Raw genomic sequence first — 27,818 nt, forward strand, 5'->3', positions numbered from 1 at the left:
AGTGTGATCTTGCGTACCTTCTCTGATTTTGCGATGCGCTTCAATAAGCTCTCTCCTGACCCCATCTCTGCTCTCTTCGGCCATCTTGAGTTGTGTTTTAAGTTCGTTGACCTCTCTCAGCAGAGCTTCCTTGGCCTTTTGTAAGTCTTTGATTTGATTGCTGAGATCCTTGGCATGACGTTCTCGAGCATTCCTGTCAAAGTCAATACATACATAATTTTTTTCAGACAAGGTATGGGATATCTTTAAACAACCATTGAAAAATTAGGGACATTTTAAATTACTGTTAAAAAATATGGGATATACTCAAAGTTATTTTAGGCCTCTTTTGCATACAAAAATTAGAATTAATTCGGACTTGACATGACTGGTTGCTAAGTAGTGTTACCATGGCATTTGAAGTTATTCTGAGTTACCATTAGTGGCAAGTTTTATGCAATATCACTCTTTGGCACCATTTTAAATATATGCACATTGCTAAATTGATTTTTCTGTAAGAAATTTAATAACTGTCTACTTGAGGTTAGATATATGAACCCTTTAACCATTTTCTAGGGTTCCAAGCTTTTCAAGAAAACATAGTTCCCTGATTTTCCCTGATGAAGTCTAAAAATTCCCTGATAATTACTTACACCCATTCCCAGTTTTGCATGTTTTCTAAGTTGTTGCAGTGAATCACATTTATTTTCAGTATAAAAACAATAATGTAAAATTAAATTAGTACCACTATAACCAGTCATTCAATGGATGTTGTTTTGATATGCAACAAAATATAACAGAGTCAGAATGACTACAGTGCTTTTGACTTTTGGGCTGATCAAAATTCTCAGAATTTTCCCTCATTTGTGGCATTCCCTGATTTGAAATATTTTTAGTAATCAAATTCCCTGATTTTTCCGACTGGAAAGAAGAAAACTAATTTTCCCTGATTTCCCTGATGGGCTGGAAACCCTGATTTTCACCTCTACATCTTGTCTGCATTTCCATGGGACTTCAAAATAGCATGCGATGTAAACTGCTTGTTTATTCACTTTGGCATTACCTAATTGATTTCCATTTCAGGGTTCCCAGCTTTTCAAGAAAACAAAATTCCCGGACTTTCCCTGATAATTACTTAAACCCATTCCCATTTTCGCATGTTTTCTAAGTTGTTGCAGTGAATTACATTCATTTTCAGTATACAAACAATAATGTAAAACTAATTACTACCACCATAACCCGTCATTCAATGGATGTTGTTTTGATATGCAACAAAGTGACAGAATCTGAATGACTACCGTGCTTTTGACTTTTGGGCTGATCAAAATTCTCAGAATTTTCCCTCATTTGGAGCATTTTTATCTGATTCTAGGTATTTTTTAAATCAAATTCCCTGATTTTTCCTGGACTGGAAAAAAGTTAAATAATGTTCCCTGATTGATTTCCCTGATGGGCTAGGAACCATGATTTTCACCTCTACATCTTGCATGGGATTTCAAAATTGCATGCGATGTAAACTGCTTGTTTATTCACTTGGCATCACCTAATTGATTTCCATTTAATTCCATGAGTAGCTGATATATCAACAAGAGATTCACTCCAATCCTCTTCCCTAGGTGATAAATCCCTTTAGACAGGCTGTATAAAGCATGCACCACAATAAAGTGCCTATTCATGTATAATTATTTTCTTAATAGACTAGGTGGTTTGACTTACGTTCCCTCTTCGAATCGTGCTCGTAATTCTTTGAGCTCATCCTGTACATCTCGGATAGCTTCCTGTAGAAAACCAAGTAATTAATAGAAATATCATACATAAAAGTATCTAATTTCTGTTTGAATTATAAGGCATTATATGAAGACAAAGTACACTGCAGTGTCTGTCTATACTTTAAAGTTTATCACACCAATATGAAAGAAAAACAAATCACTTTTTTAAGTGTGAAGGTTTCTGAGCAGGTCAAATCCTTGTGTATTTGATGTTTCAAATGAAATGCAATGCTGATAATGATGTTTGATGATGATGGAAATAGTGTTGTTGGTGGTGAAGATGATGATATAGTGGTGGTGATGATGATGATATAGTGGTGGTGATGATGATGACGATGATGATTTTGATAATGTTGTTACTAATAATGGTTGTGGATGGTAATGATGATGTTTTGGCGATTGTGACGATGATAGTGATGACGAAGGTGATAATGATGATTCTTATGACCACCTACAAGAGAATAAGAGATGGTGTATATTACCTTGTCTGTCTCAGCTCTTGTGAATGCCTCCCTCTTGATCCTGTCCATCTCCATTGACGCATTAGCGAGGTCTCTCTGAGACGAGTTCAGCTTCTCAACCAGTTGGTTCCTCTCCGTCTGAGCCAAAGATAGCGACTACACCAGACAAGATAAATAGAAATTATTAAAATCCAATAAATGCAAGATCAACTTAATTAATCATTGATTTATTCTCAGATATACCCCTCTACTCCTCAAAGGCTAGTAACTTTGTCTAGGGCTCTGTAACACAAACGTTTGCTATTAATTGCTTAATGGCAAATGGCCAATTTCAAATTTTCAATCCTTAGTAATTCTGTCGTGTTACAGGGCACTACATTCAAAATAAAAATCCTCGTTCCAACTACTTTTCATATCACAACTGCATAATTTTAGTTCAGACAGGAATTAGTTGAGCTTCACAGAAAAAGAGGTTGTTCCTACAAAGTACGGAAGTGAGACGTCATTAACTTTTTTTTACGTTTCTTATACCACATTTCAGTTGAACATGATGAAATACATGTACCTCTACAACCCAAATTTAGTGGGCCCCAAGATATGACCTAATGAATACATGATAAGTATCATCGATGTATTATAGGCCTGGTTCTAAATATTAGGAACCAGGCCAATAATACATTGACTTCAATGGGGCTAATTATGGACCAATTATCACCAAAGTTGGGTTGTGGGGATTTTTCATCATGCTCTACCAAAATATGGTATCAAAAACGCTGAAATTGCAAATGATCTTTTGTGACGTCATCACTTCGGGACTCTACATCAAAGAGTTGCATTCAAACGCAAAAATGAATTCAAACTTGACTGTCAACCAATCAGAGGCACACATTCAGGACTTGCGCTCGATTGTCTGGGTTGCTTTCAAACACATCTCTTTCCACAACAGGCCCCACATGTAATAGTTTATTTTATTTTTAATTTTTTTATTTATTTATTTTCCACTCGTGGGCTGGATGGCCCTCTTCAGCCACAGGCTGTTCTACTGAGGGGTCCAGTGGACACGTTTAAAAATACAAACATACAATATACAAACAAATACATATATAAAAGGAAACATAAATCAATCCTATACAAGGTACATGTAAGTTACGACTACAAATTACAACTTATACAAAAACAAAAAAAAGTGGGATGGGGGATGGTGGGGGGGGGGGGGGGGGTAGCATGCAGTAAGGGGGGATTATAATAGGTGTTGAGCTAATGTGGTCCGAAGCTTTATCTTGAAGGTAGTAAGAGAAGTTTCAGGAGGGATGTACGATATCAACTTGTTCCATAGTATCTACCTGCTGCTTGTCATTCTCCGCCAGGAGCAAGCTCTCGTCTCTCTCCCTCTGGAGCCCCAACAGCTCCTCCGTGAGCTCCTCCTTATCCTGCAGATATCTGCCATTCAGCTCCTCCCTCTCTTGGTTGGTCTTCCTCACAAGGTCTTCTTTCTCCGCCTCCATGGCGAGTTTCAGACTCTCCTGGAGAAAGAAGAGAAATATACATAATAAACCATTGCTACTCAAAGTGCGTGGTCTTTGTATAAATTCTATGGGAATCACTGAATTCAGAAGTCAACAGATTGACCAGAGATGCCAACCTGATTAAGAACAGTTCGATATTATAAAGGCTGAAAATCAGTATTTTGGTAAAGAAAATAAGTATTTTCACAGAAATACCCGAGGACAACACATAGAACTGAAACTTTATAAATCAGTAATTTGCATGAAACCAACAGTATTCTTTCTCATTTTTCAGTAATAATTACTGAAAACCAGTACTCTGGTTAACCCATTCCCTACTGGAACTTGGTGGCCCCTGTACAAAACCTATGGGAATTACAGAATTGAATTCATCAATAGATAAAAACTGTTCCCTTCTGGAACTAGGAGGTTATATTTAAAACTTTAAAGTAATTACAGAATTCAAAGTTCAATCAAACCTGCTTAAGAGGTTTGTATAAAAGTACCATGTTCTATAATTAAAAAAAAAAAAATTTATAAAGTTTTTCACAACCTGAAATGTCATTGTTTCAACCTGGGGAGCGTTTCATCCGGCAAATTGTCAGATCTGACAACTTTCCTCGATTCTGATTGACTTAGAAGCACTGTTACTATGGTAACTGTCATATAAAACAGGACTTATCGGATCAAGTCCTTCCATGAAACGCTCCCAAGCATAAAGTTTTTTTTAAAGAGTAAATTGCTAACCCTTTCCCTGTTGAGTCTCTCGACGTCTTCATCATGCGCCTGTTGACGCTGTTTGAGAGCCAGCTGGGTGTCCCTCTCCTGCTGTACCATACGCTGATTGAGAAGCTCAAGATCTTTCTGGTAGCGGGTTGTCTCAATCTCCATCTCCTTGCGCTGTCTGGCGAGCTCAACTGATTACAGGAGGAGAGACAATGAGAAATCATTAGAAATCAGGGAATTAAGGGGAGAGCAAAGATATAGAAACATAGATAAAATGGGACAAGGGGAGCATGGGGAAAAGAAAGCTCTCGATTTGCACTTCATTAATGACAAGAAGACAAAAAGAGTGAAAAAAAATATTCATGTGAAACGATCCCAAGATTTAAGGCTAACTAAAAAGAATGCACTTAATTACTAAGTTGCATGGGATATACAACCTATCATTGCATTCCATGCTCAATAGGACACACTTGATTGCATATTAATAAAAAAAGAAAACACATTGAATATCATGTGCATGTTGGCATGCAAGCATGACTCTTTTTTCAGACTTATCTCTTTCTGAAACATCCACAAGAATCACAAAACTAAGGGGAGAGGAAAGATATGGAACACAGTAACACAGAGCATGAGGGATCTATTTTCAATCTAGCAATCTATTTTCAGAGATAGCAATCTATTTTCAGCGATTACAGCTTCATTTATATTTCTTCCTTGCTAACGATATATATTCAGTATTTTCACATCTCTTACATTGAATCACAAGCAACAGACAATTTGATAGACATTCTTATGTATGAACCGCTCTTTTGAGACACCCTGTAAACATTTTTTACCTGTTATTCCTTCTTTTGAGACACCCTGTTCCTGAAGCTCACTCTCCAGTTGTGTCCTCTTTGCTTCAAGCTTGGCAGTGGTCTGCTGGTATTCATAAAGAGTTCTCTCAAGGCTTTCTTTATCAGTATTCATCGCAGCTATCACCTACAAAAAACATATATTGAGGAATTTTATTTTCTGATTAATTGGTAAAAACACAACTTCTATTTTGAAAACTGAACTATACACACTTGGAGATAACATTGCAGTCTTTCTTAAATTGGTCATATTTGAGGCAATTGTACAATAAGCAACATTGAACTGGAGAGCTTTCTGTACAATAAGACACCCTCAAAGCAAAATGGGAATTATCATATTCGGATCATATATTCTATGTGTGAATTCATACCTCTGCTTGTGCTCTGTTCTCTCTCTCTGAGGCAGTGAGCTGAACGATCAGCTCCGCCTTCTCCTTCGTGAGCTCCTCCTTCTCCTTGGCGATGCGAGTGGCTGCTTCCATCTGCCTATCAGCATCTCTCCTGGTCTGCAGAAGCTCCTCTGCAAAAGAGTTCTTCTGTCTGCTCAGCTGTTGGTCAAGAAAGAGACAAGATGCCATCCGTTTATAGAGTGAATCTACTGTGACTCACGAGACAAGCTGTATGACAGGGCTTTCATTTTTATTTCATCCCTTCTTGTTACATGTAGGTGTAGCTGTGGCTTGGACCCCCAAATACCTTGAAAATTTTTTTTAAGGGTCCCTGAAATACCCAGAAGGTAGTAATGACATTATCGTGTTAAGCAGGGACTGTTGGAAGTTTTTAGAACTTCCCTGGGAAAATGTGACTTTGTTATCCTCATCATCATCATTATTATTAAGGTCTGATGTTAACCATTTTAAAAAATCAAGCAAATTTGGGTGAGCTAACAAGTAGCTTCTACAGAAAAAAGGTAGCGTAAGCACCGTCCAAGGAGATGGCCTACCTGAGAAAGGCTATCCCCAAGCTCTCCCTTCTCTTTGTTCAGGAGACTCATCTCTTCCTCTAGTCTAACCCGGTTATCTTCCATTAGACTAAGACTTTGATTCAGGCCCATCTTCTCCGTCTCCGTATCCACCTTCTCGCTCTCCACCCTCATCAGCTCGTCACGGATTGCCGCCCTCTCTCGGCTAATGGTGTCTTTGTCTTCGATCAGGCGGTTCTTCTCTGCCTCAAGCTGAAAAAAACACGAAAAAAGGATAATCGATTTGGATATCAAGAGAACACTTCAAACTCCTGACCTAACTTAGCCAACGGTGCATTAATATACATAACTTCCCTAACATAGAATATATTCCAATTCACATTGTTATTACTCTGGCTTTACCTCAAGCAGTCTCCAGTGCTCAGTGCATTTAAGGAATTAATCCTGCCAGGATTCAACTCACCTGGGTAGAGTGCAGCACATCGTGGGGAAACTTCTTGCTGATTCACAACCACAAAAGTTTGATTGAAAGACAGAGTCAGAACCACTAGACCATGACATGCCCACATAGAGATTTCATATAGGCGTTCTCACCTGCATAATGATTTTGTTAAGTTCAACCTTATCCTGACCAAGACCTTCGTTGAGTGCCTGCATTTTGAGGAGAGAATCCCGGAGACCGGCTTCCTCTGTTCTGAGACGGTTCAACTCCAGTTCCAGCTCTGCTCGCTGTACCTCAAGACGAGACAGGCTTTCACCTGGAAGCAATCAAATCAGAAAGATTAGGGCACTGTTCATAAAGCTTTTCAATACTGACCATTTGCCAATCTCTTTCAGTTACCAAGTTGACACACATAGACAAGTCTTTCAAAATCAATCACAAGCTGACAGCTTGTGAAGTAGTTTTTATATCTGACAGTATGTCAGACAAAAATGTTCATGAAAGGCTCCCTTCCCCCCCCCCCCCATTTCAAGTGATACTCTAACAACTAAAATCAATTAGACCAATAAAATCTAATACAAATTTTCTTCTCTTAGTATATTGTGGTACCTGACTTTATTACACTATTACAGATAAATTAAACTAACCATATATTATGCTTTTAGGTTTATGTAAAACCATGCACCAAAACAGTCCATTTGATTGCAAGATTAATGTCTGCAATTAATGTCTGATTGCAAAATTGATGCCTATCTGTTTAAGTTCAATCTTATATTACACCGTGTTATGCACATAACATTTCTGTTTCACAAAGCAAATGCCATAACTGTCTTATTTTGCATCTGATTTTGATGAAATTGCTAAAGATTATACATGTTTGATGGATTTTTATTCATTCATATCAATAATTCTATGGAATGGAATTGATCTGAAATGACTTACTAATCTCTGCCTTCTCTTGCTCTAGAACTTCTTTCTCAAGGACCGCCTTGTTAAGAGCTTCTTTCAAGGTCACGATATCTTCCTTTAGATTTGAATTTTTCCCTTCCATCTGCTCAAGAAGCTTATGACTGAAAAGAGGAGGAAATTTTAAAAACATCAATTCCATATAAGAAATATAGACAAATGTATTTGAACAAAATGTTGTTAAAAATAAATAAAATATACAAGTAGATAAGAGAATCACCCCTTCAACTTTACCTTCTCTCGGTCTCAAAGTTTATATATAGTCCCATACACGTATCGATGTGTGAAGTGTGTTTATCTCTTGGCAAAACTGAATAATTGATTATGATTTGGTGATCTCAATCATTCCCATCCATCCCAGGTGAGGTATATTGGTATCTGGCAAGAATTATTTGAAATGCTTCTGCACTGTAAAATGCTTGCCGAGAGAAAGCAGGATAACAGTATCCAAAGTTGCTTTGTAAGCGCATAGAGACAGATTACAGGATATGAGCTACGCAAGAACTGCATACTACGATTATGATAATCACCATTATTACCATCATTATCACCGTCACCGTCATCATCATCATCATAATCATCATCATAATCATCATCACCACCACCACCATCATCATTACCAACATCATCATCATCCTCATCATCAGCATCATCATCATCATCATCCTCATCATCATCATCAACTACGTCATCTTCAACATCATCATCATCATCATCATTATCGTCATCATTATCATCCTCCTCCTCCTCCCCATCAACATCATCATTACTAGTACTACATGTATATACCTTCTCTCAATCTCTTTCTTCTGTCTGATACTATCCTTCTCTCTATCCTCCCTCTCATCTTCTAGATGGTCCCTCTGTCTCTGAAGGTCTGAGTTAGCGGCCTGGAGTCTCTCGTTCTCTACGTTCAGGGATTCAATCTGAGCATTCAGAGATTGACGGAGGTTCTCCAAACCAGACTTCTCACTGAAATGTGAAATGGTACAAAAATTAGATTTTACCTTGTACAGGATAGGCTAAAGTTGCCAATGCACAATTTGTTATATGGGATGAGCTTTGAAATTTACCATCAATTTCAGCGCAATATTGTTTTTGAAGTTGCTTAGGCCAAGGTGCACATGAAGTAATTTATCATGATAATAATGACAGCGCTGCTATTCTTTCAGGCGTTTGGCTTTTGATAGCTGGCCCCTGCATTTTGTTTATTTTGCACTTGTTTATATTTATACATATTTAATTACATCTATTATCTATTGTTATTATTTACGTAAATGTCACAATTTGTAATTTGATCATCTCTTGTATTATGTAATTCCATGTTTTGAATTATCAATAAATGCAGAAAAACCTATAAAAAAAACATGTGCTTTGGGAATAAGATTGCAACTGGCATTTCAAATCAACCTCAGCTTGTAACAGCAAAGCTATTAATCATAGAACAAATATGTACATTCATTGCATTAATCACAAAGGAAAATCAAATAAGAATATCAATCTTGAAGCTTTGTGTTCCGGGGCCAAGTGGTTACCCTACCGGTGCCGGTAACACAAATAGTAATTCTTATAGCTCACCTTCCTGTAGCTTCCAGTGAATTCCTCAACCTATCCCTGTCTCTCTTGACTTCTTCCAACTGCCTCTGAGCAACACTGAGGTTGTCTCGATTCGCGTCTACCGCCCTCTCTGCTTGCCTCTTCTCGTTCTCACTAGCTTCGAGATTCTTCTTCAGGGTGCTAGCCTGGTCTCGCGTGGAGTTGAGCCTGGCTTTCAGTTCCTGGGTTTCAAGATCAAAATGAGTGGTATAATAATTATATTGACTGCTCATGAGGATGACAGGGTAAATTATCATTCCCAGGCTACTTTCAAACCAGCCCTAGCTCAAGCCAGGGTAAGTATGCTGCATTACTGTAAAAGCACTTGGAGACTTCTGATAAAAAAAAACTTGTGTTAAGAGCTTTATAAGCAAGTACATGTATAATTACTATCATCATGGTCATACCCAGGCCTTCAGGAAAGTTTGATCTATCAGTGACTGCAATATCATTATCAGATAAAACATGGGCTAATAACATGGCATACGGTCTAATTCTGTGCTCGTAATTAGGGAAAGCCGAAAAATGTAAAAATATTGTTTTACAATTTAGGTTTCTTATAATTACTGTGTTCTATCACTATGCTTTAAAGGTGGGAAAAAAAGTAGTTACATGTACCATTCCCAGAGTTCTTATACAAATAGTTTGTGTGTCAAATGAACAGTTAAACCTGTGCTGTTTTCAGAGATTTGTGTCATGTTTGGCTATCCCTAGTTAAACCACAAGTTTAAACAGAGTTCAGATTCAATCAAAGTACAGAATACAGGTGAGTATGAATTGAGGAACTTCTTATAGACCGTATGCAAATGACACAATAATCTCACAGTACCATCCCTCAGAGGATATAGCAATACATGTAAATCAGACATCTGCAGATCGTCAACGCATGCAAGGCAATGGCTTCAGCCTCTATGATGACATCAATCCATAAGGACTACAGAGTTCCGAAGTGATGACGTCAGTTGCCATGGTGTCATGGCGGCCTGGTTCTAAACAAATGAACCCGCGGAATGAAAGCGTGTGTTTCTCATAGAAGAAAATGGCTGCTATCGGAATTTGATCGCTTGCAACCTATTTTTCAGATGAGCCAAAGTGTACAGACGACGATCAGCTGCGACTCTGTTTAGAACCAACCCGCCATGACACCATGGCAAGTGATGTCACAGTACTCTATGGCCCGTATTCTGAACTTGGGTTTAACTTAAACTCAGGTTTCAAGTTGTGGTTTAAGTATGGATAGCCAATTGTTACATTAAATAACGGTAAGGATATCATACTTCATCTCATTTGGCTCTCAAATCATTCATAATTATCTATAAAGTATAAATAGATGATTGTCTTCATCATCAATGAATCAGGAAAGAGCACAGTAAACATAAGAAACATTCAACTTAATAACAATTTTGATACTTTTGGCTTCCCATACTTAAACCACAACTTTAAACCTGAGTTTAAGTTAAACCCGACATCAGAATACGGGCCTATAGGTCTATATCATGATTATCAATGCATGTTTACCTGGACCTGGAGCTGTCGTTTCTGCAGAGCGGCCTGGACGGCGGAGTAGGTGGAGTCCGGGAATCCTGGAGAGCGGGCTCTGCTGGGCGACGCAGATCGCCGGGACGGGGTAACTGGTCTGCGGGGAGAGGGGGAACGGTGACGGTGGTAACGTGTCGGGGAGTAAGGCCTATTGGTGGTGGCCAGGTTAGGAGGTTAAAGGGATCACACATGTATATTGACAATTTTAGGACAAGTGTATTACGTTTATTTATTTGCATTTATTATTTTGGACATGGGTATTAAGTTTTTCATTGATTATTTTCGACAGTGTATTATTAATTTTGTTAGTTTGCATTGACAATTTTAGGACAAGGGTATTACATTTATTATTTTGCATTAATGATTTTTGGACATGTGTATCAAAGTTTGTTATTTTGCATTGACAATTTTAGGGCACGTATATTTAGTTTATTAATTTGCATCGACAATTTCAGGAGATGATATGATATATTAATAGTAAACATTGAAATAGTTAAAAAGAACACATAAGTTATTTCCAATATTGTCAAAGTGCACAGACATAATATACATGTACGTGATTAGTTTATATTTCAAATTATTTGGCAGTGCATTCAAATTTGCACAAGGAGAACCAATATAAAAGTATAACATTAATGACAATGAAATTAATAAAAATGTATTCAATTATATTTTATGCCGATATACACAACAATGAACATTAATAAATGAACAAACATAAAGGACAATATGAAATAAGTGACATTTTCAGTATTAACATACATGTACAAGGATATTATACACACGGATACACAAAGCACAACAAACGTATACAGAGACGTGAGTTTATAATATATTATATTACATGACAACAGGTGCATGAAATCCGGGTGCAGGCATGGAAGAAAAGAAAGGAAGGAGACACACAAAAAATACATTAATAATGATGGTATCTTCCATGAGGTTCAACGAATATGAAAATGACAGAAGGTCCTTCTACCTTCTGTCTACTACTAGAAACAATTTCAAGTATTGGGCTTTGGTTGTATTGGAATTTCCCCACACAATGAGTTGAAAGAAGGATAACAAATAACAAGCAACATATCAAAATTTATTGTTTTAATTTGACGATATATGAATAAAGAATAATCCATTGCAAAATTATCACAGGCATTGTTGTTATTCATTTTACTCTATAGATATCAAAACCCGTACCTTTTATGAAAACATGGCAGGAAACGGTATGAAGAACGTATGACTTATTTATATAATCAGATCAATACACAATGCATGCCTTCAAACCCAAGAAGCCAAGATGAGAAAAAAAGAGGACTAGCAGAATTTTATGAACAAGGTGATGAAGAGGTTTGTAAAAACAAAAACTAGTGGTACATGATGGTCAAAGGAATTTTTTTTACCCAAATAGAGACTGTACATATAAAAAAGGATAGATGTTCACAACAAAAATAGTGGTATGTAGTGGTCACGTGATTGTATCCTTTTGCCCAAATCCAAATATGGACCTTCCATGTGAAAGATAGGGATGGATTTTTCACAACAAAAAAGTGGTATGTAATGGTCAATGATTTCATCCCTTTACTCAAGTCATGAAACAGAGCAAGAGATTTTTTAACACAAAAAAAGTGGTGTACGATGTGAAAATGGGCATCTCCTTCTGCCAAAATAATGATTGTTCCTAAAAAAACAGAGGGATGAATTGCTGGGTATGCTAATATCATAATTGTTTACCTGAGTGGAGTTGACTTGGCATACGGTGAAGCCAGGCTCACATCCATCGTGAAGTCACCTTCCTGACCGGCAAACTCGGTCATATCAGCCGCGGATGCATCCGCATCCTGTATGACAGCCTGGGCAATGTCCCGCAGCGCGGTGTGCAAGGCCTCACACTCCTCCTGGACCGCACGCAGGGAGCCACCGTCCGCTCCAGGGATCATGTAGGATTCGTGAGAGGCCTCCGAGTGGACGGAATCCATGTGGTCGCCACCGGCCGCGGAGGAGGAGCCTTGACGCATCTGGAGCTGCCGCAGCTGGTTCTCTTTCTCGGCCACCTGGATCTTGTAGCGCTCGTTAGCAATGGTCAACTCATTGATTCTGAAAAACAAGAGGCAGAGAAAACTTGCGAAAACTTTCACTCGTGTTTTCGTTCCAAATCCTTTGATACAATTCTGCCAACTTCAGGTTTAACGAATACTTAAAACTAAACTAAATTTTGAATACTGATCCAATGACATTTAAATCAAGAATTTTTCCCATGGAAAACTTGCATGTGAAGGCAGAAATGAAGCATAACTTTAATCCTGCTACATTCCATGTGTATCCATCCAACTGGCTCAAGTATCAAATTGACTTCATGTACCAGAGCTTTATTTTACCAGAGCATTGCAAGAAAATTGCAATCAATTTAAAATCTACTTGGGGTCCTCAAATTAATCATATGTCTTGCGAATGACAGCAACAATTGATTACAGATATGCTTATTAACACAGGAGTGATAACCGATTTACTTTAGCTAAAAGTGATCTACTGTAAAATTGCTGCTGATATTTGCAATTGATTGTAACCATTTTCTTGCATTACTCCGTTTGTCTTGAGGAACTCAACTCAATGCAAATAGTTAAAATATAATGGCAAAGTCACCATATTATAAAACTGGGCCCAGGGGAGAGCCTTGAGGAACTCACCTGGATGACAGATCTCCCTTCTCAGAATCAAACTTTGCCTGCATGTCCACCATCTCTTTGAGTTTCTCCCTCATCTGAGCTTCTAGCTGCATCTTCTCACCCCTTTCCCTTTCCAGGGCCAATGCTGCACCGGTCTCGCTACCCTTGGAAGCTGACTGAAGGTTCTGACAGGCTGAATGGGTGTTGCGTGATGTCCGGGTCAAATCCGATCGCATCTGAGCAAGGTCCCTGGAAAGGAAAGGACCACAGGCATTACATTTCTATTTTAATCAGGGCAAGACCACATTTCAAAAGGGCACTCCTTTTTTAAGAATTACAGCACAAATGGGGAAAAAATTTAATAGGGCACAAAAAATACCTAAGCCCTGTGGGAGGAGCATTGACTATTTATAAAAGAAGTATTGAATCAAACTTAAATGAATCAGGAAAGAATATGGATTGATCAGTGGGAGTAGCAGTGGGACTCCATGATATATGCAGTGTTAAGTTAATTATGAAATCACTTTTTGGTGAGATACTAGGTGTTGAATACAATGCTGTCTCCTTTGATTAACATGAGGGAATGACGTCACAATAAGTGTTAAAGATATATAAAAAAGAGTTGCTTGGAAAAAAAATTTCCTCAGATCATAATATGCTTATTTTCTCATCAATGACACAGTTTCTTCCAAATTCCTTTGGCACATATTTTTCATTTCTGCAAACAGACACTTGGGTGGTCATTTTATTGGATTTCATAAGAACTCATTTCAAATCATTACCACAACTGACACTTATCTTTCATGATTTGGCATTGGAACAAATGAATAAAACAGAAATTAAATGTTTTACCTCTCGGTGGAGCTTTTCATCTCAGCAAAGTTCCTCCTGAATGCGACAATGTGACGCCACAGAACAAGGAGACGGCTGTGCTCATTGTTGAAGTACTCATTGAAAGACTGGAAAAAATACAAAGCAAAAAATGTTATATATATGTAATAATAATTGTGTATATATAACACAAACAAATCTGCCAAATGCAAGATTAATATGGGAATAGAATATCAACTCTTTAGATATATTACTGGGTTGAGGAGGTTTTTTTTTTTGGTGATTACTATAAATATATAGCTGGTTTTTTTTCTGTTTACTGCATGATAGATAATTATGATTATTTTTAAACATTGTAATCATTCATAATTAAAATCAATGAAAAGTAAATCAAAATTTGCAACTTGGATAGTGACTTTTTCAGATCTTTCAAATTTTAGAACAGTTTAATTACTATGAATTCTCAAATGTACAGATCATATTTCATCCTAAAATATTGCAAATTACGTATTCATCAATTCATTCATTACATATCTTAAAAGCACGAGAGAATTTAATTTCAACTATCACTTCTTCTCTGCATCTTCCACTCACCTTCTCCTCATCCCTCCATTCCGTCTCTCTGTTGTCCAGATCATCCTGCGATCTCTTGACCTCGTTGGTCAGCTGATCTATTTCTTGGTTGAGTGACCGGTTGGCCTCTGTGGCTTGGTCCAGCTGTTCCCGCAGCATTGAATTGACCTGGGCCAGACTAGCGCTCCTGTCAATGACCATCAAAGAAGAATGAATGTATTGATTACCAATATCCAAGGTTTCATTTACACTTGGCGGTTTGGAGAATGTCAACACTGCAGGGGACTTAATATTTGCACTTCATTGATAAAAGGAACCAAGTGATATTTTGTGTAAAAGAGGAAATGGATCACAGTGGTTCTCCATCAGTCCAAGATCTAAATCTCACACTGGAAGATACCATATATATATGTATCTCTAATAAAGTCATATACCAGGATGACACTTAGAAATGATAAAAGGTTGCAAAGTCAATGAGAATGGACACGTCAACCCTTCCACCCCCTCCCATGTTGTTGTTTTCTCTCCAAATACATGTTGCAAAGGTTTGAAATACTATGCCTGAAACAATACATCTTTGTACATATAGCACATTGAGTGTTACTGTATTAAGCTTAGCCCAGAGGAGCACACAACAAGGTAATTTTGTAGGAAAATACATCAATAAGTCTATTTTTTAAATCACTGAGATGCTTCCTATTTGCCATGTGTATGTACATGTAAATACATGTAAGCCATGTATATGCCATGTACAGTATAAGGTTTTTCTTAATAAAGAGATCTCAAAATAAATATTGAACTGAATAATTTGGGTCATGATGCCTTTTGGCAATGTAGGATAAGGGTTGTAAAATAAAGAGACCACTGACCAGGGTCCAATCACATAAAACCTTGCAATCAATAATAACTACATGAGTTCAATGATAAACTGCTCCAGGCCATTCAAATTCAACCTTTTCAATAGCTAACATCAATTACCATAACACATTATTGATTACAATGTTATGAAACAAGGTGTGAAACAAAACGTCGGGTTTTGTTTACGTTCATAAATAATGCAGAGTTTGGGGTTTTTGCTGCGCAGGGGTGCGCAAGGAGTCTGACCAAGATGTCGGCCAGCTGGAACCCTTGACCTACTTGACCGCTACTATGCTTCCTTGCTAATGTTTGTAAACAGAAACACAAGCCTTGTGCACAATAATAAATCAAATTGACAGCTTTTCAATGTTACATATTACAAATTCTAAAAACTGATTAAAGTGTTGAAAACTGTTTCAATTTCATATTCATGTTTGACTGCAAAAGAACTGTTTGAAAACAAAATGTTTCATTTCATCTTGTCGCTCATGATAAAGTGATGGAATCAAGGGAAATATTTTTATATGGACACAATTGTTGTAACTGTTATTCCTTAAAACAAAATTACATTTGTGGCTGAGGAATATCCTAAAAATTAGTAAGTAATACATAAATGCACAAGCACACGCACCATCTCATTTGTGACATTTCCAGAAAGCACAGTATTGCAAATTGTCACAATTTTTCTCTCTCACTTGTTTAAAGTGAAATACACAGGTAAATCCCTGTATCATTTTCATGAGGATTTTTTTATATCAAATTTCACAAGGGCACAGTAAGATCTATGCAGAATAATTACTTATTTTCCCTTCTAAATCTCCACCTACTTTACGTGTTCAAGCGTAGCTTTTAATATGACAAGCTGCTTTCAGTACAACGTAGGCCTACAGGTATTTCACATTTTATAATTCAGCAAAGATAACATATTAAAAGTTTTTTTTTTTTTGCACACATGCAATATACAAGGATCTTTGCATGAAAAGACCAATCATAATGTATACAGACAAAAAAGCAGCATGCAAAAGACGAAATATTTTTACCCAGTGGATATATTTGTGCAAAGTATACCAGCAAATAATGCACTTGTATTAATGCATAATGTAATCCCTTTATCAACTACATGTAATCTAAAACATAACAATTCTTTATTTTGGAATTAGAAATCTTTAAATCTTTGGCCAGCAAACAAGGTGAATTGCCAAAAGGACATCATAAATACGAGATCTGTATTTGGGATAGAATTTTCTTAATATAAAAGACATACATATGGAGACACAATGTGATGTGTGTAGAAATCATTCACCACTGCACCATTCTTTTAAAAAAAAAACATTCAACTGAAAAAAAAATTTATACGGCTTTTTGCAAGAGTCCCAATTAATACATTTCTGTCAAATCCAATCAACATGCAAACAAATAAGAGAGATTTTCAGTTCAACGTCACTGCATGAAATTTATAAACAGTTGATAAACCCACATCATAACACAGAAAATAAAAGCACTTCCAAAAAATCATTTTTGGAATATCACAAGATTCCAACATTCACTTTTAATATTAAGCCATTGACTAAACTATTTGACTGAATATTCTGTCTCAAAAAGTGTGAATTGCCCTAGAAAATCTTGCTTGCATATGTATGTAAATAATGCCCATGTGAATGTGAATGGTATTATCAGCTCTATTCACTATATTATCAACTTTTTTTTTCTATATTTTTTTTCTAGAGTTTATTGTTTTCATATCCGTACATCAATGATGATTTACATACGGCATTGGTGTCAGTGCAGGCGTTGGTGTTGATAGCATGGATCTGTATGACACAACACCATCAAAAGTACACCAAATACTGAATGCAATTATTGTAGTGGGTGAAAAATGTCAATTACAGACAAGCTTTGAAAATAGACATGCAAAAGATTTCATTTAGGAGTGTGTGAGCTGGTTTGCAGAAGTATTAAAGGACTTGCAGCAAAATGTAGAAATTTGAGAATGCGAGTGTTAGCAATATGTTGACAATTTTAAGTACAAGGCAACTTGTGCAATACATTTTAACACTTGTAAAATTGAAGAAAGTTTAATCTATTTAGGATTTAATTTTCAATTAGTCCAAAATAAACCTCTCCGCTTTTTATATTATACTTATTGTATTGCTAAACTAGAGATAAAATTGTATTCCTAAAATCATTCAATTTTTAATGAATTACAATAAATACACAGGTCCAGAATAGACAATTGTCCTAATCATATCGCTCAAAATAGAATTGCATCCACTGGAAATGTAGCTTTCATTTCATTTTTGGTTTTCTTTTGTTTTTTGTTTTGTTTTTAGGTCCACAATAACCCTCTCACCTTACCTATCCCAATTGTACTGCTACATTATCTCCAGCTGATCTATACAGTGCGTATCAAAAAAAGTTTACACTTTGAAAAAGCCCTGGGAATTAAAAAATATACAACATGTGGGTAATTTTTTCTCATATAACCTTGGGTTTGGGTCTCATCTATCCAATGAAAGTAAAAGTTTTGACAGAATGTTACACTAGAGTGAGCACTGTCCATTTTTGTAAAGCTCGCAGAAATCTGTTTGCGCAGAAATGCTCGTTTTCACGCTGTGTCAAGGGGAAAGGGCGAAATCAAACTTTCCCTGCGAAACATTTCTCATACATTTCCCTTGCACTTTTAGTCAATTGATTAAAAACGGATGCATTCAAACATTTTGTAACAATTTTGCCACCCAAATTGAAATTTCAACACTTAGTAAGCACAACCTTTACCATTTTTGTGCCAGCTGGATCTGAAGACATAACTGAATCTGAACAAAAGTTTATATCAGACATCTCCAGCATTTTTCACTAAGGTTTTATCATGTAAAGTGGGTTTACATTTCACTTTTCATTCAATACTTGTTTCTCCACACTTATTCCAAGCTTGACAATGATTAACAAAATGAAAATCAAGCCTAAGCCATTTCATGTAAATCACAACTAAGTGTAAAGCAAATATCGTCACAATGGCATTGGTGTGTGGGGGAGCGGGGTGGGGCGCAATGCACTCTTTGAAGTGTTTTGGGCAAGGAAACAAGTTAAAAAGGGTAAAAGATATCTTCAAATCAATTTTACTAGCTAAATTCCATGTGTTCTTCATGATTAAGGTCTACTTTTGTTCGCATAACTATTTCAAAGTTCTGCGCAAATCATTTTTCACTAACTTTTCAAAAGTAAATGGTGGTCACTCAAGCGGAAATATTTTTCAACAGTTATATCGTCATTTGCTTAAATGGATCTGTACCAATGTTAAAATGTGGAAAAATCTTCAGGATATTACAAATGTATAATTTTACAGGACTTTTTTTAAGTGTAAACTTTTTTTTGATACGCACTGTATAGCCTATATTTTCATATTTTCATCACATAATTTTATTCAAGAAAGTGCACAGCTTTTATACAGTGTGCATTGAAATATAACAGTACTGGCACTACAATGACATGGTAAAAAATGATAGAAAATTTACAGGAAGTTTTGGACGGTAACACAAAGAATGACAGATCACATGAAAGTTCAGTGTGCTATGGAAACATTGTGTTACCTCTGGAGCTCCTCTTTCAGTTCTAATTGCAGGTTGCTTTATCAGGTCAAACAAAATACCAGAGAACATTTTTTTCAAATTAAGGAAGTAGTACAAGTTGTGTTGCCAAAATCAAATCCTTTGGGCCCCCACATGTTCGACATATGTTTTGCATGATTTGGTTTGAAAAAATTGCTTTGTATTGGGCGAAAATTTGACTTTATATGGAAGGTGGACTTTAGACGAAAGTTTAATTGAAGTAAATCCATGAATACAATTTTGAATATCATGGGACCCCCCCCCTCCCCGACAAAAAAGATAAGAAACCCCCAAATAAAAATAAAAAATGAAGTATAAAAATAAATCAATAATTGTTGACTCATTATCATTTGTTTTACTCTGGTTTAAAAGAAGCATTGGATTCAGATCTGTGCTTAACTAATCTACTAAGAAATGTCAAAACTTATTTCACTGTATGGTTATTATGTTTACTGATACTTTACATTATCACTCTTTGCTATCCATAGATAGAACACTGGGGCCCCCGTTTCATAAAGAATTTAACTGTTGTAACTTTGCCATTTTGGCAACTACCATGGTAACCTTGATTTTGATTGACTGCTGAGCCCTGTTACCATGGTAGTTGCAAAGTTACAACAGTTGAAACTCTTTATGAAACAGGCCCCTGTTTACAGTTTAGTACACATTGGGTCTAATAGAAGAACTTCTTCAGTATAATGATCAATTAAGATTACTGGTATATATTTCCGTATTTCACTGAAGATATTTACCGTTGTTGTTCCTCCTCCAGCCTGATGAGTGTGCCTTCCAGTTCTGAGACGTGCTCATCCTCTCGCATCTTAAGTCTTGTCTCGGCATTCTCTAGCTGAGTTTGCAAACTCTCAGTCGTGGTCTGGAGCTATATGAAACATATGAAATTTCTCAGTTTATTCTCTTTAATCTATTCTTGACACGATAGGGGGAATATATAGATAAATTCATGAAGCAAACATATTAATAGGGCAAGGCTCCTTTACAGCAAGCGCATTTCTATATAACAGCACAAATGAGAACAAAGTTTTTCTGTTTCTGAGGAGTGGGGACTCGTCAAAGCAGTTTTCTACTTTCACCAACGCCAAGCTGGTATACTGTATAACCAATTACATAAGAAACTAATAAGTCTAAGTTTGATAATCAGTCATAGTGGCTAACCGTTACAGACAACAGAAATTACTCTCTGGCCTATTTTGTTTTAAAGTGGAGATAATGACCAAGCTGGGATTGGAACTCACAACATTTCAATCATGAGTCTGATGCACCAACCACTAGACCACAGGAGAGTATATGTACAAAATATCTCCAAGGCCATTGAGAGGGGCATTCATGGCCATATTAACCTTTGATGGCTGTGGATTTACACAGCACACATCCTGAACAACAATCCGCAATGAATTGGGGAAAGTCTTTAAAATCAACTTGTCACTTTGTTGGATTTTGTCAATAAATTTTGCGATTGACTTTTACCATACCATCCATGAAAAGGTAAATCTGGAAAGTGATTCAAGGGGCATTTTTTTTACTAGTCATTACCAACAAATTTATTTCTGGCTGATCAGAAACAATGATTTCCTTATATTAATGCACCGGGTAGCTTCTATTAAGATTTATTTTTGCAACGTGAAAAAGGCTTCATGAAAAGCTCTCCAGTGAAACCTTATTGTATGAAAATATGTATCCATATAAATATTGTGATATTAAAAGATGGTTCCACAATAAAGAAATCACAATGAGGTCTACTATTTTTTATACTATTAAAAAAACACATTAAAATGGGCATGAGAAATAATTCACAAAAGTTATTGTTGAAAAAGAAAAATGTGTTTTTGATTCATTATGCTTGATTGACAAAACCTTGCTTGAGTTTTGTTGAACTCTCCAATATTTGATTGATCCTGCATAATCCAGTGATATTGGAGCACCCCAGAGGACAGAAGAACTTCCTCAGCATTTGTAACATTTTATCAGGGAATAATTTCGGTATGATAGAATCTATCCCAAGGATGTGTGTGTGGGATTGTCCATGTCATAGAGGAAAACGTTGGACAAAGAATTAGTTCCTTAGATCATATCCCAATTATCACATACTGGACAGCTGCAGTGTTCCAACACTGTAATATGAGACGGCTACATTATGGCAAAGAAAAAACGTCGAGAGAAAAAAGGACTTACAGATATTTTTTCTCGATCGGATTCGTTGAGACTATCATGAAGAGAGGCTTCTAGATCTCCACATTTCCGCTTGTATTGCAAGACCTGAAAGAATGACATTGAAAAATATATTCAAAAGTCAAGATAAAGAGTTAATATATAATTTCACTACATTGGAAAGCCAGAAAAAAAGTTTTGTTTAAAAGCAATGTTAATGGCAATTACATTGACAACAGGGAATAATTTTGCTTTACAAATTTGAACAGCATTTCTCTCAACTAAAAGTAATATAAAGTCCTATGTAAAAGTATGCTATACAAAAGACTTTATGCATACATGTAGCAGACTTACAAATTGCGATGCGATACCAGGAAAATTATTCCTTGGACAATAACAATAGACAATACCAAAGATTGTATCATGCTTTCTACAGGCCAAAAACACTCACAAATAGCTTTATAATAGATATATAAATGTATATTAAAACTACACTGTACATGCAAGGTTTCAGAAATTGCGAGTGATTTTAATATGAAGCTCTTATTGGGAGAGGAGCTAGTAAACGTTTGTACACAGCTTTTCTCTTTTTACACTAATTTCTAAAAGATCAGAGCGATTTATTTAAGGACACAATACTATTATGAGCCTGTTTAATAATCACTTTTTGATATAATACAAATGACTAAAGCACAATGCACACATTATTACCCTGGCTTTAGCAGAGAACTACCCTTATCTGGCACTCAAGCATTCAAGGAGTCCCTCCATACAAGGAAACTATTTTACACCTTGATGGAGAGCTCTAGGCAAATGCAGATAAATGCCTCGCCAAAGGCTGCGATTGCTCCAGAAGGATTTGAAAGAAAGAACTACATGCAGATGGACACCTACATGTAGTTCTGAAGAAATCATAGGAGACATTGTTGAAAAAATGTTTAAGGTCCCTTCAATATCTTTGTTCTCATTCTTTCGAAGTTGATATGCTGACAAGCAAGAAAATCAGCATTTCCTATTGACAACAAGGCTTACCTTTGCCTGTAGCTTCTGTACAAGCTGAGCTTGTCTCTGTTGGCCATCTTGGTACGCCTGGAGCTTCCTCTTGTAGCTGCTATGTTCATCTTCAAGCTTCCGCCTCAGCTCAACGTTCTGAGAGACCAGACTACGATTCTGCTCCTCCCGCTCCCGCTCGATACCTGTATCCGCCTTGTAACTCTGCTCCAACTGAAATAAAATAAGATTAAAGAACAGTGTATTAAATAACCATTAAAATACAAATAAAATAGCCACTGTGTTCATATTAAAGCTTCTGCCTCAGCTATAAAATGTTTTGAAAGTCCAGTCTACTATTTTGATCCTCCCGCTTGATACCGGTATCTGCCTTGTACATTAAACTCTGCTTCAACTTAATACTTAAAAGACAAGTGTATTGATATAATACATACTAATACTATATAGAAATAATTACAATTGTACAGTCATCTCTAAAATTACATTCTATAATTAAATTCCAATGAATTTTCACATTCGTTGAACTTCATGATTGAAATTAGAATAAGAGTTATAGAATAAAAAGAGTTTATTTCTATCATTCAATGTAGTACAATAATTTATTCTTTCACAAAGGTGAAGTCAAAGTCCTCAAAAGAGGCGAGTATAAACCATATTCACCACTATTCACTATTCTAGAAATACTGCACACACCCCACTCCTCGGGAACCATTCCACTCAGACAAGCTTTTTTCAAGCGAGCATGCTACACAGATCATGTACTGACATTCACTTTGAAAGGGAATTTCCAACAATGGAACATGAGATAAAATCAAACTTCAATCATGTTTAAGGCAGGGCCCGCTGGGAGAACAGTTTTTGGAAATGAAGTGGCTACCATGAGTAAAAGAACATTAATATTTCTATTGTTCTTATTGCTACTAGAATATGATTGAGAGATCCTGTACATGTCAGACGGTAAAATAACAAGCCTGACAAAACATCTGATGGCATGCATAACAAAAAATGCTTTCTCTCATCGGCGATAATAACAGCAATGAGTAGTACCACTGAAACTTCATATTAATCTCATTAATTGTTGATCAAGTGTCTTTTCTCTCCTTTCCAGTATAACAAGCCATGACGAATGATGAAGTTTAATCATTAACAAGTCATATTAATATGATATATGCACATTCTTCACATTTCATTTTAGCAGGGGAGGGAGGCGACCTCCCATAGGTTGCTGAATTTTTTTTTTTTTAATCTGGGGGGGGGGGGGGAGCGGCAGAAAAAAGAGCAATCAATAATGAAATACATTGTTCCCATCTGATTCTGTGTATGAAAGTAAGGATATTTTCATTGAGATGATTAAAATCACACTCCTTGACACTCACCTCCGCCAATGTTCTAAAAGTTATAAGATACATCACAAAAATTTATCACAGAACGTCTTGGATATAATCACAGCCAAATGCTAGACTGATACGTTCTCAGTTTGATATTATGAAGAGCTCAAATCTTGCACAATATTTCCACAAGTACAGCCAACGAGAGACCAGCAGCGTAATGAATGGTCCAAATCATGGGCGAAGATATAGTATGAAGATAAAACCAAGACGGATTAACGATCTAAAGACACACCAAAAAATCATACATGTACTTCAATTTTGCTCTATTTTCCAGTCCAACCCTATTCAGTACATTAATCGAGCGTTTCCACAGAGTGCAATTAGCACTGTCCTTGGCTGTGCCCACTCTAGATATTACTGTTAATTAATTAAATCCAGGGATTATGATCCGTTGAAAGCCAAGCCAACTTTACACGGTGAATGCCCATCCCTTACAGGGTTTGGACTGAAAATTGAAAGATTATTACCCACCAAGCAAGGCCGTGCTAAAATGGAACTTATGAATTATTTTCAGCCATATCGAGCACGCCTCCAATCACAAGCCAACACGCCTGGGGAAAACGATTAAAACGTGTGGTTTACGACAAATTTTCATCCTTGAATCTAGATTGTGTGAATGGGTAATGACTGAATCACAGAATTAATTTAAACAAAAATATGGTTTCCACTAAAGAAATTATCATATGAGGAAAGTAAAAGAGTTCTCTCCAACTTCAAGAAAAATCAAATGCTGCTTAAAAATGCAGTTTAAATAAAAACATTCAGATTTATGACTTTAAATGTGGTTGATAACAGAAATGGACAAATAAAACATTACATGTACTTACTATTAAAAAAAGTACACCTTTTTAATCATTATTTCAAAATGGGTGACAACGTCAATGCACTATTCGCTAGCTTGTCTGATACTTTAGTACTGAATGATGAAATAAATTTAATTTCCTATTTAGTACTACATATACAAGCTCCTCCTGTATTTCCCCCAAGGTTAAACACTATTATGAAATTGCAAATGATATTGCTTGACAATAGGGGGTAAAGACCAAAGCAACTTTTTCACAAATAGCCAAGTGAAAATGAAACTGGAAATTTGAGTTTTCATATCTAATTGCCTTTATTGTCATTCATATGCATTGTTGCTGTATCATTGTTAAAGGCGATTTTGAAGGAGACATAATAAAAAAGCTCCCTGAATGTTTGTTAATAATGTATTCAGAAAGTATACAATGCAACCATTGTATACTCTGCAAAAAAGTTGCAACTAAAATTGTTTCATATCAAGTGGTAATAAGGCAAAAAAGGCCACCCTCCCCTTTCCATCAACAACATTCTCCAAAACGAAATTGCATTTTTATGGTCATCAAGATTCTATAAAAATCATACGTCAAAAGCTGGAGTAGAAATTGAACTAGTGAAGAAGATGGGAAGAAAAAAACAATAAAAATTCAAACATAACACAGACGATTTATGTAGAGAAGTATAAACAATAAATAAATCAGTTGAAAAAGCTATATCATAAATATATTTTTATTGAACAAACGTAGGCTTTCAGAAAATGCAAGGAGATAAAAGAAGAGCATTTAAAGAGAAAGAAGGAGAATATGAATATGTTCACTAGATGGTAACTGAATAAAGGAGGACAGGGGAGCAATAACTGATCATTACCATGGAGAAACTTACACAAAAAAATCATTGAAGTACAGTATATAGATTTTTAATAAAGTTCAAAGTTCATAATGAAATAAAATGGAGAGGGGCCAATATTTATTCTTTTCATTTCAGCTGACAGACAGATGGAAATTGTCATTCATCACATTTTATATTTTCAATGAAATGATTGATCGTCATCCAATCATCAAAACCACATCAAAAAAGTCTTTATTATACCCATGACTTTTGTGATCAGGTAATAAACTGATGAGTAGAAATGGCTATAGAAGTAGCATAAAACTTGCTGATGAAAAGAATAATATCATTGTCAAATGCAATTTCAATTTCATTTTGTCTTTGTTGTTCATAACGTATCCTGCTATTGATCAGAATGCTTTTACATCACAACATAGAACACAACACAAATAATATTGGCAGTGTAATTAATGTACATCCAAGATTAAAAGTTGATTTTGGCAGGATGTCATGAATTTGCATTTTGTTTTTATTAAGGCATTTCAATACTCCATTCCCCTTTCAAAATCTGAAGAAACGTGGTCTTGGAACTCAAATGTTGTATGTCATACTGTATTTACAATAGGATCATGTATAAAACCTAGGTATTCTTTAAGTTCTACATTACAAACTGTAGGAAAATATGTCAACACAAAAAAAAAGGAAACAAAATTGTAAGCACCTCTTTAGTGTCGCAGCTGGCATCAACCATCTCGCGAAAAAGTAGCCTTTCAGAAATGGCATCCTCTGAATTTTCATCAAAATCGACCCCTTCGTGGGGTGCCCTTGGTTCCGTCTTAATGTACCAATCATCGTCAATGGGGTATTCATTCTCATAACTAATATACTGATCATAGTTTTGTTCCTTTTCTTCTTCGTTCCATCCTTCCCCTTTCCTACCCCCTTCATGCTTGACATCATCCCCTGAATACTCCTCCTCCTCCTCAAATTCATCCTCCTCCCGGGGTGTTGGGAGTTCCATGGAGCGCATCCTGCCCTCCTCATATATAGGCATCTTTGGAACATACCCTGCAATGTTTGAATGTCTCCGAGGGGAATTCCCCTGGCTGGGAGGGGAGGGGCTTGTGGAGCTTGGGGTGTAGGAGAAGCCCATAAGGCTGTAGTCGGAATGACGTCGCGAGTAACCATGGCGATCGAGAAGCTGTTTGACCCGTTCGGTGAGTTCCTCGTCGGTAGCATCGGCGTAATTTGGGTCAGTCTTTTGGATGGTGTCTTCCCACTGTGGGTGCATGTGTGTGGTGTTCAATAGTAGAATATATTAGATTTCACTATGAGAAAAGGAAACTCTGAAATGCAATATGTACCGGTACTGAAATAAACTGAATTTTCTATACCTTTCATTAAAAAAAATAAAAGAATCCTTTGATTTTTTGCATTTTCAGGCTACACCAATTTTATTTTCAAGTTATTTAATTTTAGCTAAATGTCTGGAAAATGTAGACTAAAAATATTCAAGCATGATGATTGCTCTTACATTTTGCTCTACATTCTGTATGACTGGTTGTTCAACTATTATAAAGCACTTCTTCTTTCATTTTCAAACTTTGCCTTTGATCTTAAAACTCTTTTGCACTTGCATTTCAAATTTTCTCTTTGGTGAAATACCCAAACAATGTTGGGATTCATTGTTAGTGACCACACACTGCAAAATAATTTGTTTAACCAATCCAGCATTAGTGAGCTGTGCCTCGTTTTACTTTATTTCTGATTGCAACAATGTTTGTGTGTTTCTTTGGATAAGAATCAGTTGTTATGCAGCTGTTAGTTGATTGAAGCAGGTATAAAATATAAAAGAATCCAGAGGCAGGCAGGATATTTCATTAAATGATAGTAATCTATAACTTCTGGATTACATGTATCTTGTGCAGAATATCAGCAGATATGTTTACAGTTGTGCACTCATCTATACAAGTATCATTATTAGAAGAGTGCATTAATGTAAAAAGAATGTCACTTGTGCAGTTTCAACTTTCAAATTATGTACAATCAAAGCCTTTATGTTTGAAAGTCTGAAACTAATACATGTATTTTGTTACATGGATGTTCGCTTCATGAATGTGTTGTATGTTCGCTTTATGTGTTAAATGTTTTAAATGCTGTAATCTGAACTTGCATGTATGAACAGTTTGGAAAAGATATTAGAAATTTGAAATATTAATAATCTATAATATCTCTTGTACTAATTTTCTCTATGATGTGCAAAGTTTAATAGTGTCATTATTAACTCTATCTCCAAGTAATGGTGGTTAACTGGTAATCAGGATAAAAAACAAATAAA

The 27,818-nt window shown here is 36.2% G+C and overlaps 1 protein-coding gene across 4 annotated transcripts in view; it reads right to left on the minus strand.

Annotated features, from left to right (window-relative positions):
* The window catches only part of LOC129275833 (rootletin-like), a 50,869-nt gene that overhangs the window by 22,077 nt on the left and 974 nt on the right, over positions 1-27,818 (minus strand). Inside the window, exons 2-23 of one of the 4 annotated variants that reach the window (XM_064109540.1) lie at positions 26,202-26,759; positions 22,485-22,676; positions 21,477-21,560; positions 20,039-20,166; positions 19,269-19,304; positions 14,845-15,010; positions 14,272-14,378; positions 13,441-13,668; positions 12,488-12,850; positions 10,739-10,856; positions 9,203-9,402; positions 8,414-8,596; positions 7,601-7,728; positions 6,811-6,974; positions 6,238-6,468; positions 5,666-5,842; positions 5,277-5,421; positions 4,462-4,631; positions 3,553-3,732; positions 2,231-2,365; positions 1,696-1,757; positions 18-193 (exon numbers count right to left, since the gene is read on the minus strand). In XM_064109540.1, the coding sequence (XP_063965610.1) occupies positions 18-193; positions 1,696-1,757; positions 2,231-2,365; positions 3,553-3,732; positions 4,462-4,631; positions 5,277-5,421; positions 5,666-5,842; positions 6,238-6,468; positions 6,811-6,974; positions 7,601-7,728; positions 8,414-8,596; positions 9,203-9,402; positions 10,739-10,856; positions 12,488-12,850; positions 13,441-13,668; positions 14,272-14,378; positions 14,845-15,010; positions 19,269-19,304; positions 20,039-20,166; positions 21,477-21,560; positions 22,485-22,676; positions 26,202-26,759 (3,931 nt within the window). Of the gene's footprint in view, positions 1-17; positions 194-1,695; positions 1,758-2,230; positions 2,366-3,552; positions 3,733-4,461; positions 4,632-5,276; positions 5,422-5,665; positions 5,843-6,237; positions 6,469-6,810; positions 6,975-7,600; positions 7,729-8,413; positions 8,597-9,202; positions 9,403-10,738; positions 10,908-12,487; positions 12,851-13,440; positions 13,669-14,271; positions 14,379-14,844; positions 15,011-19,268; positions 19,305-20,038; positions 20,167-21,476; positions 21,561-22,484; positions 22,677-26,201; positions 26,760-27,818 lie in introns of all 4 variants that reach the window. The other 3 variants (XM_064109538.1, XM_064109541.1, XM_064109539.1) reach the window with 3 other exon arrangements.

Source organism: Lytechinus pictus, chromosome 14 (assembly GCF_037042905.1).
Source record: "Lytechinus pictus isolate F3 Inbred chromosome 14, Lp3.0, whole genome shotgun sequence".
Lineage (NCBI taxonomy): Eukaryota > Metazoa > Echinodermata > Echinoidea > Temnopleuroida > Toxopneustidae > Lytechinus > Lytechinus pictus.